Raw genomic sequence first — 12,784 nt, forward strand, 5'->3', positions numbered from 1 at the left:
TATTGATTTGGTTCATATCGATATTAGAAAAAGGATTGAGTTGAGCAATAATTATCATAAAAATATATTAATGCGCATCGTACATTTAAAGACAATGATATATCTATTCATTCACAAGCCTAAGAGATAATAAAATGATTTTAGTTTGTTTTGATCATGGCCAAACCTTGTTTTTTTTTCATTATATATGATCGATCTAGTGAGAATGAATTTCAGTGTTGCAATCTTCTAGCAACAACCATTTCATGCTCTTTAAAGAACTTTTCTCCCAATCCGTAAAGGCAATTAGTTCCTCCATTTTCGCACACTGTTTACAGGGAAGATATTTCATAAATTCAAACTTTGGAGGGTGAAATAAAAAGTACAAAACTATGAGGGGTAAAGTAAATATTTTGGCACATTGGGAGGAATATTGACAACGAGAATTTTGAGGGGCTGAAATAAAAATTCTCCGAAAGCAGGCAGCAGGCCTCCACCTCTATAAATGGGCCTCATCCCCTTCCTCCTCCCTCCCATCTCCATTGCTCCACGCTTCTTCCTCCCCAAAAGGTAGGATTTTGCGGGCGAATCCGCCATTATCTTCCTCCTCCCACTCCATTCCCCTCCGAAAGAGGAAATCTTTAGCGAGAACGGAGATGGGAGGAGAGAATGGAGACGCGGCGGTGGCGCCTGCGGCCGGGGAGAAGGAGGAGGGGAAAGAAAAGGGGCGGAAGAAGTTCGCGGTGCTGCTGTGCGCCGACGACTCGGAGTACGTGCGGAAGGCCTACGGCGGGTACTTCAAGGTCTTCGTGGGGCTGCTGGGGGAGGAGGGCGAGGCGTGGCACGTCTACCGCGCCGCCCACGGCGAGCTGCCGACGGCCGCCGAGGCCGACGGCTATGACGGGTTCGTGATCACCGGTAGCTGCAACGACGCCCACGGCGACGACCCCTGGATTGAGGGCCTCGTCGCCTTCCTCAGGGCCCTCGACGCCAAGAAGAAGAAGGTCCTCGGCGTCTGCTTTGGCCACCAGGTGGACGATGCTCTGTTTCTTTTACTTTCTTCGTAATTTCTACCATGAAATTTAATTTTAATAATTTACTGCAATTGCAATGCAAATATTTATTTATTTATTTATTTTTAAAAAATATATTAAAAACCATCTTTTTTTCTTTCCCAAATATTTTGGGGCTTAAAATTAAAACAGAAATATTTCTTCATTTAAACAAAAATATTCTTTTATATATATATATATATATATATATATATGCTGGTGTAGATTTGAGCCGGAAAATTTGTAATGCAGGATAGGATAAGATTGCGTACAATAGATTTCAGGTGCTCCGCATTGACGGTATTCTGGACCGTCAGAAAGATTGTCCATTTTATGTCGAATCTTTGTGCATAAGAGCTATACGAGTTGAAGAACTTAAGAATAGCTTTAATAGAGGTAAACTTCTTATGATCATTACTTGGTCAAATACTCAGCTGGTACAATCGGTAACCGATAGCCAATCTAGTCGTGTGGAATCGGCTTCATTTGGTTTCCAGAACACTGAGTTTGATTAGTTCTACTGTAATTCAGGAACAGATGGCCTATCTGATCCGGAAGAACGATCTTTTATCGGTTTGACTCCGGTTTGGGTTTAGGAAAATCGACATAATCCAAGTCTGCCTTTTGTCAAACATGATTCATCTCTTTTGATTTACCGAATGGAATTCGATGTTTTGTGTGGAATTTCTAGTTCGGTAAGAGGAAAAGGGAACTAACTTTCTTTGTTTTTTCTGCCATTGATGGTTCCATTGAATGAAGACTCTGTTTGTTACTTGCCCTCCCCCTCTAGATGCTAATGTTTCGGAAATTGGATCATGTTTAAACCGGCAATCGGTTGTTAAACAAGTCCGGTTGGCTCTTCGTTTGCGGATGCATATGGTTAGATTTTAGGAACTTACCGAAGATTCGATAAGGGTGATCGTAGGTGGATCAAGAAGGTCAAGTTCTCGGCCATTGATGACTATTTGTTGCGTTTCAAAAACTGAATTGGGCCAGTTAGTCTATACTTAAAACTTCGCTAACAATGCTTCACATATGATCAGTTTTCAAGATTTCCGACAATGCAATTGCTCATATCATCTTTTGCTCGGGCAGATCTTGAGCAGGGCGCTAGGGGGGACGACCGGCCGAGCGAAGAAAGGCTGGGACATCGGAGTCACCTGCATCCACCCCTCCCACACCATCATCAAGACGCAGGCCTCGCTCCACATCCCCTCTCATCTCCCCGTAATCGAATTCCACCGCGACGAAGTCAGTGAATGCAGGATCGGTAGCTCGGTTTTTTTCAGCACTGGACTAGTTCATAATGTTGGTTTGCCTTGTGTTCAGGTATGGCAACTGCCTCCTCAAGCAGAGGTGCTGGCTTGGTCCGAGAAGACCGGCATCGAGATGTTCAGATACGGAAACCACATAATGGGCATCCAAGGCCACCCGGAGTACGACAAAGGCATCCTCCTCCACCTCATCGATCGACTCCTCCAACGAAACCTCATTCAGGTTATTACTACTGAAAATCAATTGTGGCATGTATAGTTTCAGTTGCTCAAGGACACTTTGTTTCACAGACTTGCCATGCGGAAGCCGCAAAGGCGAGCATCGGCATGCGACAACCGGACCGGGAGGCTTGGAAGAGGCTATGCAAAGGCTTCCTGAAGGGGGATCTTTTATGGTAATCGAAAGAGAAGACACGGATCTCGACTGAAGCTCTATGTTTTCTACAAGGAGATTCTCAAGTGGAGATGCCAAGAACTGGATAGAACAGTCTCATGTTCATGTAGCACCGGGCAACAGTTCGATCGAGCTGTTGTTGATGACTTGATTGGATCGAACCGTGTTGCGTTCATTGAATAATTGTGTGAGTTTTTATGTAGCATTGGTGTTCCTCAAAGTGAATAGAGGTAACTCGCAAATCGAATGAAAGAAGTGTCTATTTTTTATCTCGAAAATATATATTTTTATTTTAGATGCTATAATATAAAATTAAAATAATTTTAAAATTATTAAGAGTAAAATTTGAAAGAGTGCTTTTGTTTTTAAATCATCAAGGTTTTTTTTATCACAGACTTACCACCTACTAGTTTTTTTTTTTAAATCACACAGCTGTTCTCAAGTATTCGATATTATCATTATGACGTATTAAATCCTTAATCGAAAATGTCAGTTTAACAAGATTTATATGGTAGAACTTACGATTTTATAACTAATTTGACTTATCAAACAATATTAATTTGTCTTATCAAACAATATTCATGTGATAGTAAATATGAATTATAATTGTTATAATTATCATAACAATTATGAAATTGTTATTGGTATAATATTAAAGTTGTTATCATTCCATTGCTGTTTACACAAAATTGTCCGGTTCATAAAAGTGTTTGATTGGTTTAGGATTTACACCATGTGACAATAATAATAATAATAATAATAATAATAATTAAATTTTATCTTACTAAATGAGGTTGATTATATGAATCTCGGATCAAATATTCCTCGCGCCGATTTGGCAGATGGGTCACTTGATCGGACGAACTCCCAGAGTGCTGACCACCTTGACCTTCTGCAGGGCAGGCCCCATCCTAAACTCTCGGTGGTAAGGTCAGGCGGAGGATCGTACAGTAAAAGCTTCCGCTGTCTTGTCAGAGATATGTTCGGGCTGATAAGGTATGGTGCCAGGGACACTTTACTGACACGTCCTTTTACGGTAAGCTTTGAGAAGCATGCACGCCTCGACAAGCGTACACGCGCGCCCGGGGACCCTATATAAGGAGCCCCAAAGCTTCATCGGAGGTATGTTCACTACTGTAGCTATAGTTACGCTGCTGCTCTTTTCTCTTCTCTACTTCATTCTCCTGCCGCCGGTGACTGACTTGAGCATCGGAGGGCCATCGCTTGGAAACCCCTCGCTGGCTCGGCACTAACGACTTGTGGTTGTAGACTTAGTTCATTGGAGGTCCACGTCATCTTCAATCTGTTGGAGGATCGGTGGCCGCTAGAGGGGGGGTGAATAGCGTCTCACCCAAATCGATGGCTTCCTACGTATTCGTTAGTGCGCAAGCGGAATAATACAATACAAATTACGAATACGAAAGCTAAAGATAAAGAAAAGAACAAGCAAACCAATGCACGTCGATGTAACGTGGTTCGGAGATGATGCTCCTACTCCACGGCTGTCCGTAAGGTGGACGATCCCTCAATCCGTCGGTGGATTAGTCCCCGGAAACTCCGGCTAGCTCAAACCGCTCATTGTGGGTGGAGAAACCTCACCATAACTTCAACCAAGAACACTTGGACACAAGAGATCCTTGAGTACTTTAGTGACTACTAATTAGGCTTTAACCAAGTCTAATTTCGTCACCTTGGCCGGCCATACCAAGCTCCTTCTTATAGAGCTTGGAACAAATCAGAACCTGATTTGCCCGTTACCAGTCGACTGGTGCCAACGACTATCTCAACGGCTCTCTGCTACAGTGCATCAGTCGACTGCTACAATCATCAGTCGACTGCTACAGTACTGCTACAGTACACTACAGTACTGCTACAGTAACTCTACAGTATTGCTACAGTGACGCTACAGTACCCCCTAATTTTAGGATTTTGCCTCGAGTACATTCGCTCAGCACTCGTTCTCACCCGACCAACCTAGACCTAGCCTTCTAGTCTCCTCCATCAGCCTCGCGTCCCTCGGATGTCTCCCCATCCTTCACGTCTTGCCTTCTGGAGCTTCCTTCGGCCTTGTCCATATTGTCGGGTCTTCCTTTGTCAAGAGGCTCCTCACCTCCGGGGCTTCATCCATTGCCAAGTCACACTTGGACTTACGTTGCCAAGACTACATGCTTGGACTTACACCGCCAAGACTCATTCTTGGACTTTCCTCCTTTGCCAAGATCACACTTGGACTTTCCTTGTTGTACCTGTATCCTGCACACTCACAATGCATATCAAATACAACAATAAACCTAACTTAAACCTTTGCCCAAACATCAAAACCTAGGGCACCTAGATTGCTTCAACACAATCTACATCTAGTCAACGTGAGCGTCTTTTCTCCAGCGTCCGTCGACTCGACTCTCGAACAGGATAACTAATTATGTTCATAGTTTTTTTCACCACTATTATCTTAAGAGCTATAATTTTATCCCCTTTTCTAACTACTCTTACAATTTCATCCTTTAATAAACTATATACAATAATGTCCACTTCATTTCTTGCTTTACTTATTTTTGTATACCATAACTTAAAACCTGAGCTTTCTATTATCTTTGCCTTCTCAATTTCTCATTTTGTCTCTTGTATACACAAAATACTAATTCTTCTTTAATCATCGTATCTACTACCTCTATTAATTTGCCAGTAAGAGTTCCTATATTTTATATTATTCTAACTTTTATACTATTAATTTTTCTATCGTATTTGTTCTTATCCAACCTATGGTATGAGAATTCTTACTTATTTAACACTATACCCAAGTTCTTATAGAGATGTAACGGTTCTTGTAGATACATTACAGTCGGACTCTGTAATGTGAACTCTTACATATTTAGTATTACATCTGAATTTTGAAAATGTAACCGTATTTATCAAGACGTTCTAGTCTAATCCTAAAACACGTTCTTTCGGGGAACAATATAATATTAATAAAATAATTTAATGAATTTATTCATTAAATATTTATCATATCTTTAACGCTGATTAATATATAACATAATATTTTTTTTATCCGAACTTAGAATCGAGTCTGACTAACTCATTATGAACCGAATTTTACCGCATGAGATATCTGCCAAACAATGTATTTAAAGGCAATTGTCATTTTACCAGGCCCGGTGGCCGGTGGCCGGTGGCCGGTGGCCGGTGGGGGTGATCGTGTTCTTTTAAATAAAAAAATTAAAAGAAGGGTTCATGACAATTTTTTTTTTTAAAAAAAATCTCTTTTGTTTTTAATCCAATTATTAAAGCGTCGGCCCATTTAGTATTGGGCCGCACCTATGGATCAGCCCATTTAGGGTTTGCACCTCTGGATGCAAGCCACGGATGACTCGTGTTCCACTGCTATTTTTAGTTCGGTTCCTTTCCCGAAAAGGACTAGAGATCTTCACTTTGTCGCCTGCCCCCGATCCAATCCCTTATCCACAGACCACAGAAGCCTCCTTATCTTCTTCTTCCAGCTCTTCCTCCTCCTGGCCATTTCCACAAGCACATTGCCTTCCTTTCCCCTCCCGTCGTCGCTTTCTCGCCTTCTTTGTCTCGTCACTCGTGCCCACGTTGCCTCTCTTGTCAAGGAAGCAAGCTCTAAAGGCGCGACCTTTGCCGGACAGCCATCCTCTTTATAAATTTCAAGGCTCGTGGCTAGTGGGGCGATGCAGCGACATGCCTTTCATCCTCCCCTCTCTCCCTAAACCCAGATTCCGGCCTCAATTTGGTCCCGGCATCGATTCTTTGTCGGTTTCCGGCTCGCGCAGGCGCCGAGTTCGTTGTGGTCTAATTGCCAAAATCGCACCTTTAGCAGTTTCCGTTCCGGCTGGAATTTGTTGCGGTGCGAGCGTCAAGATCGAGTCTTTTGGACTTTTCGAGGGCTCGAGGACGAGAGTTTGTGGTAGGAGAAAGAAGAGGAAAGAGGCGGCGGATGCATTCGAGGCAGGTAAGAGGAGTGCGAACGTGGAAGCTGAGATTTACGAATTCATGCAAAACTCAGCGAAGCCGACAGATTTTCCTACCAAGCTGGAGCTCGTCGCGGCTGGGAGGGCAGATTTAGTGGAGGCTGTGGTAGCTCAGGGCGGATGGCTCGCTTTTGGCTGGGACCTCGATGACAATGAGGTGGAGTTTCCCATTGACGATGGCGTTACTGTAACTGTTCTGCCAAGCAAAAGTGAAGCTGCAGAAGATGGTAGAGTCTACCAAGAGAGGGTTTCTAATGGCTCCGACGACTGCCCTTCCACACCATCTTCTTCAGGAAGAACATTGTGAGTGGGAGATGCGCTTGCTGAGACAATTTGTTGCTGCTTTATTTTCCTTTTAATTTACTTTTTTTGATTGATTTTCTATATTTTTCAGGGAGACAGCGGAGCAGGAAGAGGGTGGTGGGGTTGAGGGAATATTGAGCAGGCTGAAAAAAGAAAGGAACTTGTCTTTGATAACAAGTGGGAAGGTAGTGAATGGTCTGGATTCATACACAAAACCTATAGTCGATCGAGATGGTACAAGTGAGTTTATACATTTCAGTTTCTGGCATATATCTGCTAATTTTCCATGACACGAACAAAATTATACATGCTTCGCTTCTATAATCTTAAACACTTTAGACCCAACTAAGATATGTTCTTCGGTGCAATGAATAGTGAAGGTTTAAGCATGTGCTTGTTCTTATCATGTATACAACAACAACCAAGCCTTATCTTTTTAGGTGAGGTCGGCTATATAGATTTTTTACATCATTGGGCTTTATCCCTTACTATATCATCATCTATACTTAAATTAATTTTTGTTCTTATCATGTATCAAGGTTTAAAATTTTGATCCATGCTAGAAGTTCGATTTATGACTGGAACGATCGAGTTTTGGTACCGTATCACACTATACCGATATGCTTTTGATATTTTTTAAATATAAAATATATTAATTAAAAATATTTTTATTGATATTTGATCGTTGTAGATGTTTATTATTGAGTTATATTTGAAATGTAATGTTGACTTTAAGTTAAAAGGGTTATTTTTTTTTTCTATTTATCTTGTAAAGAGGTAAGCAAGGAAGAAAAAAGTTAATAAGGGAGAAGAATTAGATGTTAGAAAATAAAAAATTAACCTAAATATTAAAAAAAAAACAGGGAATCGCAATAGCCTCCATGATCTTGTGGGATTGCAATAGTCTCTGTGACCCGCGGAGGTCGCGACAGCCTCCATGACCTGTGGAGGTCATGATAGCCTCCGCAAATTTGAGGAGGCTCTCATGAGTTGCGGTGGTTTGCAGTGCTGGTGCCTATGCCTGTGTAGGGCAGAATAATAAATTCTGCTTGCGTTGCTTGGCACGATATGAAATTTCCTTCCATGTCATGAATAACCGAAATGATAAATACAATAAAAATTAGTTTTGAGAATTAAAATTATTATGAAAGAAAATAAATAAAAGAGAAATTTAATAATAGATAGAACTAGGAGACACAAAGTAAGTATTCAACCATTCAACCTATCGCGCAGGTTGATATTTACAATTAAACAAATAATAACCAATAAAATAGATTAAAATTACTATTTAAAAATAAATATATTTTTTAAAAAATTAAAGTAATTCATATAATTCTCACATGTGCAGAGTAAATCTGATCTTGAACTACACCACTTTTGAACCCAACATTAACTAAAACACAGAATATTAGAAAATCACTGCCATGGTGCACATCTATGGTTCTTCACAAGTTTTTTAATTTTTCATGAGGACCTTTAGGAGGGTCCAACTCCTAGCCGCAACCTTATATCGGTCCCCATTTAAGAGACACCTACCAAGGATTTCTAGAGTAACATCTCATGGAAATTATCTTTTTCAGAGTTTTCTGAAGCAAAGCCTTCCCTTTTCTATGTAAGTATGAGTCATTACCATAGGAATCGGGGTGTGAAGATTCTCATCATAAAGAACTATATAGGTTTTTACACTTTTAATTACTTTTGCGACCAACCAATTGGCTTGATATTACTTCATTAAATATCCATCAACGAGTCGTCCATCATAAATGTTGGGTTGCCACTGTTGGAAGACCCATTATAGATAACTCTTCATTCCACCCAATGATTTTAAGATCACAATCCTATTTTAGCCTTTTAGTAAGATGAGGAGAAGATTAGAGAGAAAGTTGGGTTGCATTTATTGAGGGAAAAGACACGTTTTAAGTGGTACGGATATGTACTTAAACGGCCAATAAATACTCTAGTTAGGCGATGTGAGATTATGATAAATATGTATATCAAACAAGGAAAATAAAAAAAGGCTTGTTTAGTAATAATAAAATAAGATAAAATTTATTTAAATATAGAGGGAATAGAGCTCAATGATGTAAAAGGATCCATATAACTAACCTCATTTAGTGGAATAAGGCTTGGTTATTGTTGTTGATGAGAGAGACAGTCACACACAATTCTGAACTGTTCGTTCTCCCTCCCTCTCTCTCTCTCTCTCTCACACACACACACAGAGCATGTTGCCACAAGTAGAAATTTGGCATGTGCACAACTAAGACAAACATGATAAATAATTATCATTGTACTCAATGAGTAACTTGACTAGCATGAAGAGCTATTTGCAATTGTTATAGTGCTCAATTGAGTATTTATGAATCATAATTCAAAGTTATGCTAAACACAAGACAAATCAAATTAGCCTCAACTTATTTTCCATAAATTTTAGTTATAAGCAAGCTATCATATTTATTGAATAATTATTCATGTAAAATCATGCTAGTATTTTATAAGACAAATAAATTTATCTAACATCTTTGTAATTAACTAATTTCATAGCTCACAAGATCATTTCATATATAAATATGGTGCGGCATTTATTTGATTTTAACTACAAAGGTTTTAACTAAAAAAAAATTGAAAATTATCAAGGCTAATTAAGTTGCTAATGTCCAATTTCATGCATTTAACCAAGTATCAAAAACATATCCAGTGTAAGATAACATTATAGCACATATATAAAGCATGGAGTTGTTTTATTTTAAATACACATTTAGTTATAAACATGAGCCGTATCCACCTCTCACGTTTTTAATGTATGAAAAGCTATTATATGAAAGAACCCTATAAAGATATATACAATTTATGGGTTTTAGGGTTTAGGGTTTAACGATTTTTTTTAATAAAATAGAATAAAATTACCAGTTAAATAAATATATTTATTTGAATTTTAAAATAATTCCAACAATTCAATGATCCAAATATGTGAACTAGTTTTTTATGATGGAAGAATTATCTCATTGAGTTATAGGAACATCCATATTTATCTGAGTGAGCTCAATCTTATATTATTGAGTTATGAATATTGATTTCGATACATCAATCTGATTCATCTCTTATCTTTTTGTTTCTAATCTCATACATCTAAGCAAGTATCTTGTGCAATGGTTTGTTGTCAAGTTTCGTTATTCCTTGTTGGTGCTAGTTCAAAAAAGTAGGAGCAATTACTCCATTCTTTATTAGTAGTCATTTTTAGATATCTAGTCATATTTGCCAATATTTTGGTTTCTGAAAATCTTTGTTTGCTTAAATTTTGATGGAAGTTACTTTTCCAAATGCAGAATTAGTTGCTCGTAAACTTGATATTCTAGAGTAATGCAGGAAATACTAGATCCAAGTCATCAGAATCTCAAATGGTCGAGGCAAATAATACGAAATTCAAAGTTGTCAATGGCACAAAAGGTGCATTTCCTGACACGTGGAGGAATTGGAGTCTTCAAAGAGCTGGCTTTTCTTTGACGGACTTTGAAGGTAATTTACAGCTGCCGTTGCATTTTAATGTATCCGTAGTGTTAAAAACTTTGTGCTTTTCAGCTGCTGAGATTGTCCCCAATGACGATGGAAGGCTCTCAGAAGAGCACTGTTTAGATGTTGAAGCTTCTAGTAATGAGTTTCATAAACAAGCGCAGAACAACATGTCTTATAAAGGAAGAGATGAAATGGTAGTGGACAAAAGTAAGATACTTGCACGTCTTCAGCTATTGGAGGAGGATCTTAACTCTGCTGCTCACATATTACAAGCTAGAGTCAATGGTGCTACTTCCCAAAAGGTTTGTCATGTCTTTCTACATGTAGCAATTGTTTTCCCTTTTTTTAAAATAATGTGAACCTATTTCTCATAATTGGCTGAATTTGCGAGTGTGTGTTTCGTACATTGTTCTTTCATTTCATTTGTTTGTTTGTTCAACTATTATCGTCATATTTGTAATATTGGAGAAATTTTATAATTTCAACTGCTATTCTCATTCAGTTCTGGTTCTTCAGCACCAAGAAAACTCATTAGATGAGCTGCATAGTCTTTCTGATGTTTGGGAATTCCAAGAAACTGAAATTATGAAAGCTCGAGATAAGTTGAGGTCTATTCGAGCAAAATTGACTGTTATAGATGGAAAACTGTCACTCGAGATCAGGTTTGCTATTCAAAGCTCGGCCTCAAATCTTTACTGAATTCTTGTCATACATGTAATGTTTGGATTTTGTGTGTAGAGAAGCACAGAAAATAGCCGAAGAGAAACAAAGTAGTATTACTGCTGCTCAAATGGCTTTGTCACTCCTTCGTACAACCTGTATTGTCTGGCCTAATTCTGCTTCAGAGGTTTTACTTGTGGGATCTTTTGATGGATGGGCTAATCAGGTAAAAATTTTCTCCTGCTTTAAATTTTTGGTTTGCATAACGTATGTAAGTTGAGCAATATACGAAAATAGATTCATGGTTCATTAATGCAGAGAACTGAAATGATCTAAACCCCAATCGAGTTATCTTATTTGTTATATTAACTATCCTAACACACTGTCTAGTTCCAACTAGGTACTTGCATCCATTGTTTTCAAATAGTTTTTCTTTTCATGAGCATAATCTAACAATGCAATATATTGTACTCAGAGAAGGATGGAACGATCAAACTCAGGCATCTTCTCTTTGCAGCTAAAGTTGTACCCTGGAAGATATGAGGTTAGCAACAGAGTTTTTATTGGTAACAATCTTCTTTATGAATCCGAAGCATGCTTGGGCTCGATATATCTCGCTTTGACACAGATCAAGTTCATTGTTGATGGTGTATGGAAAATTGATCCCTTGCGCCCTACTGCGCACAACAATGGTCACGAGAATAATCTCCTCATGGTGGATTGAAGTTCATGTTCCCGGTATGATTTTTGTTCATCATGTTCTTTGCGGCGAGAGCGGACATATGTGGGATGTTTTTCTTTTGTGCTTTTGATGCAAAATAGTTAAACAAGTTGTTACCGCTTTCACTCGGTACATTTCTTAGATACTAAAATTGCTAGATGCTCATTGGCGTCTATAAACATCAAATGGCATACAATTTGATCCATGGATTAAATGGAACTCAAATTTATAGGATCTCTATCCTTACAAACATTTACAAGAACATATTGGAACTTACGATCACAAAATCAAGATAGTGAGTCGCATGGACGAGTGGAAAAAAAACTCTTTATGATAGTGTAAGCTATAATCAGATAGAAACTTTTTATGGCAAATCAAATTTTCTCGTTTCAATTGTAATTTTATTGTGGCCTCTTTTTGCTCAAAACATGTTCATGGTTGACAGTATCAAGAGCTTATTTAGAGAAGCTGGATAGCAATGATGATGTTGAAGCTGTCCTTTACATCTCGTGGCTGTGCGCGCCGAAGAATCTAAGTGAACCTCAACAATTGCAGCGCTGCAAAATCAGATGAAGGCATTTGTTCCTATGGATCTTTCAACTTACACCAATGGTTTGTGTGTTGCTACCTTCTGGTATCACTGTGCATGTTGACTGAAGACATTGTTATCGCCTTATATCGTGTGCATGTCTACTGATCCTCTTACAACCACGTTACGACTGCTCTAGCAAGATGTAAATTTTTTATATGGAATCTTGTAAAACTAAATGAGCAACTCAATAAGCTCAATAATGTAGATTAAAAGTTGTAATACATCAAGCTCCATAAGTTCAAACCCGTTTTTGGCATTGGGTGTGGATCAAGCTTGATAAGCTTCATAACAAACTCTTTAGAAC

General features: G+C 38.7%; 2 protein-coding genes across 2 annotated transcripts; both read left to right on the forward strand.

Annotated features, from left to right (window-relative positions):
- Positions 1-514: 514 nt before the first annotated feature.
- Positions 515-2,994, forward strand: LOC122017323 (gamma-glutamyl peptidase 5-like). Its single transcript, XM_042574905.1, has 4 exons — positions 515-1,010; positions 2,127-2,282; positions 2,361-2,528; positions 2,597-2,994. Exons 1-4 carry the CDS (start codon positions 636-638, stop codon positions 2,702-2,704), a joined length of 807 nt encoding a protein of 268 aa, XP_042430839.1. The 5' UTR covers positions 515-635; the 3' UTR covers positions 2,705-2,994.
- A 3,071-nt stretch (positions 2,995-6,065) lies between these two features.
- LOC122013638 (protein PTST homolog 2, chloroplastic-like) lies at positions 6,066-12,725 on the forward strand. The gene is made up of 9 exons (XM_042569886.1): positions 6,066-6,994; positions 7,086-7,234; positions 10,361-10,510; positions 10,574-10,809; positions 11,024-11,169; positions 11,246-11,393; positions 11,643-11,711; positions 11,796-11,905; positions 12,334-12,725. The coding sequence occupies exons 1-8, from the start codon at positions 6,066-6,068 to the stop codon at positions 11,889-11,891; spliced, it is 1,923 nt and encodes a 640-aa protein (XP_042425820.1). The 3' UTR covers positions 11,892-11,905; positions 12,334-12,725.
- Positions 12,726-12,784: the final 59 nt, after the last annotated feature.

The sequence above is a fragment of the Zingiber officinale genome, chromosome 8B (assembly GCF_018446385.1).
Source record: "Zingiber officinale cultivar Zhangliang chromosome 8B, Zo_v1.1, whole genome shotgun sequence".
NCBI classification, from domain to species: Eukaryota; Viridiplantae; Streptophyta; class Magnoliopsida; order Zingiberales; family Zingiberaceae; genus Zingiber; species Zingiber officinale.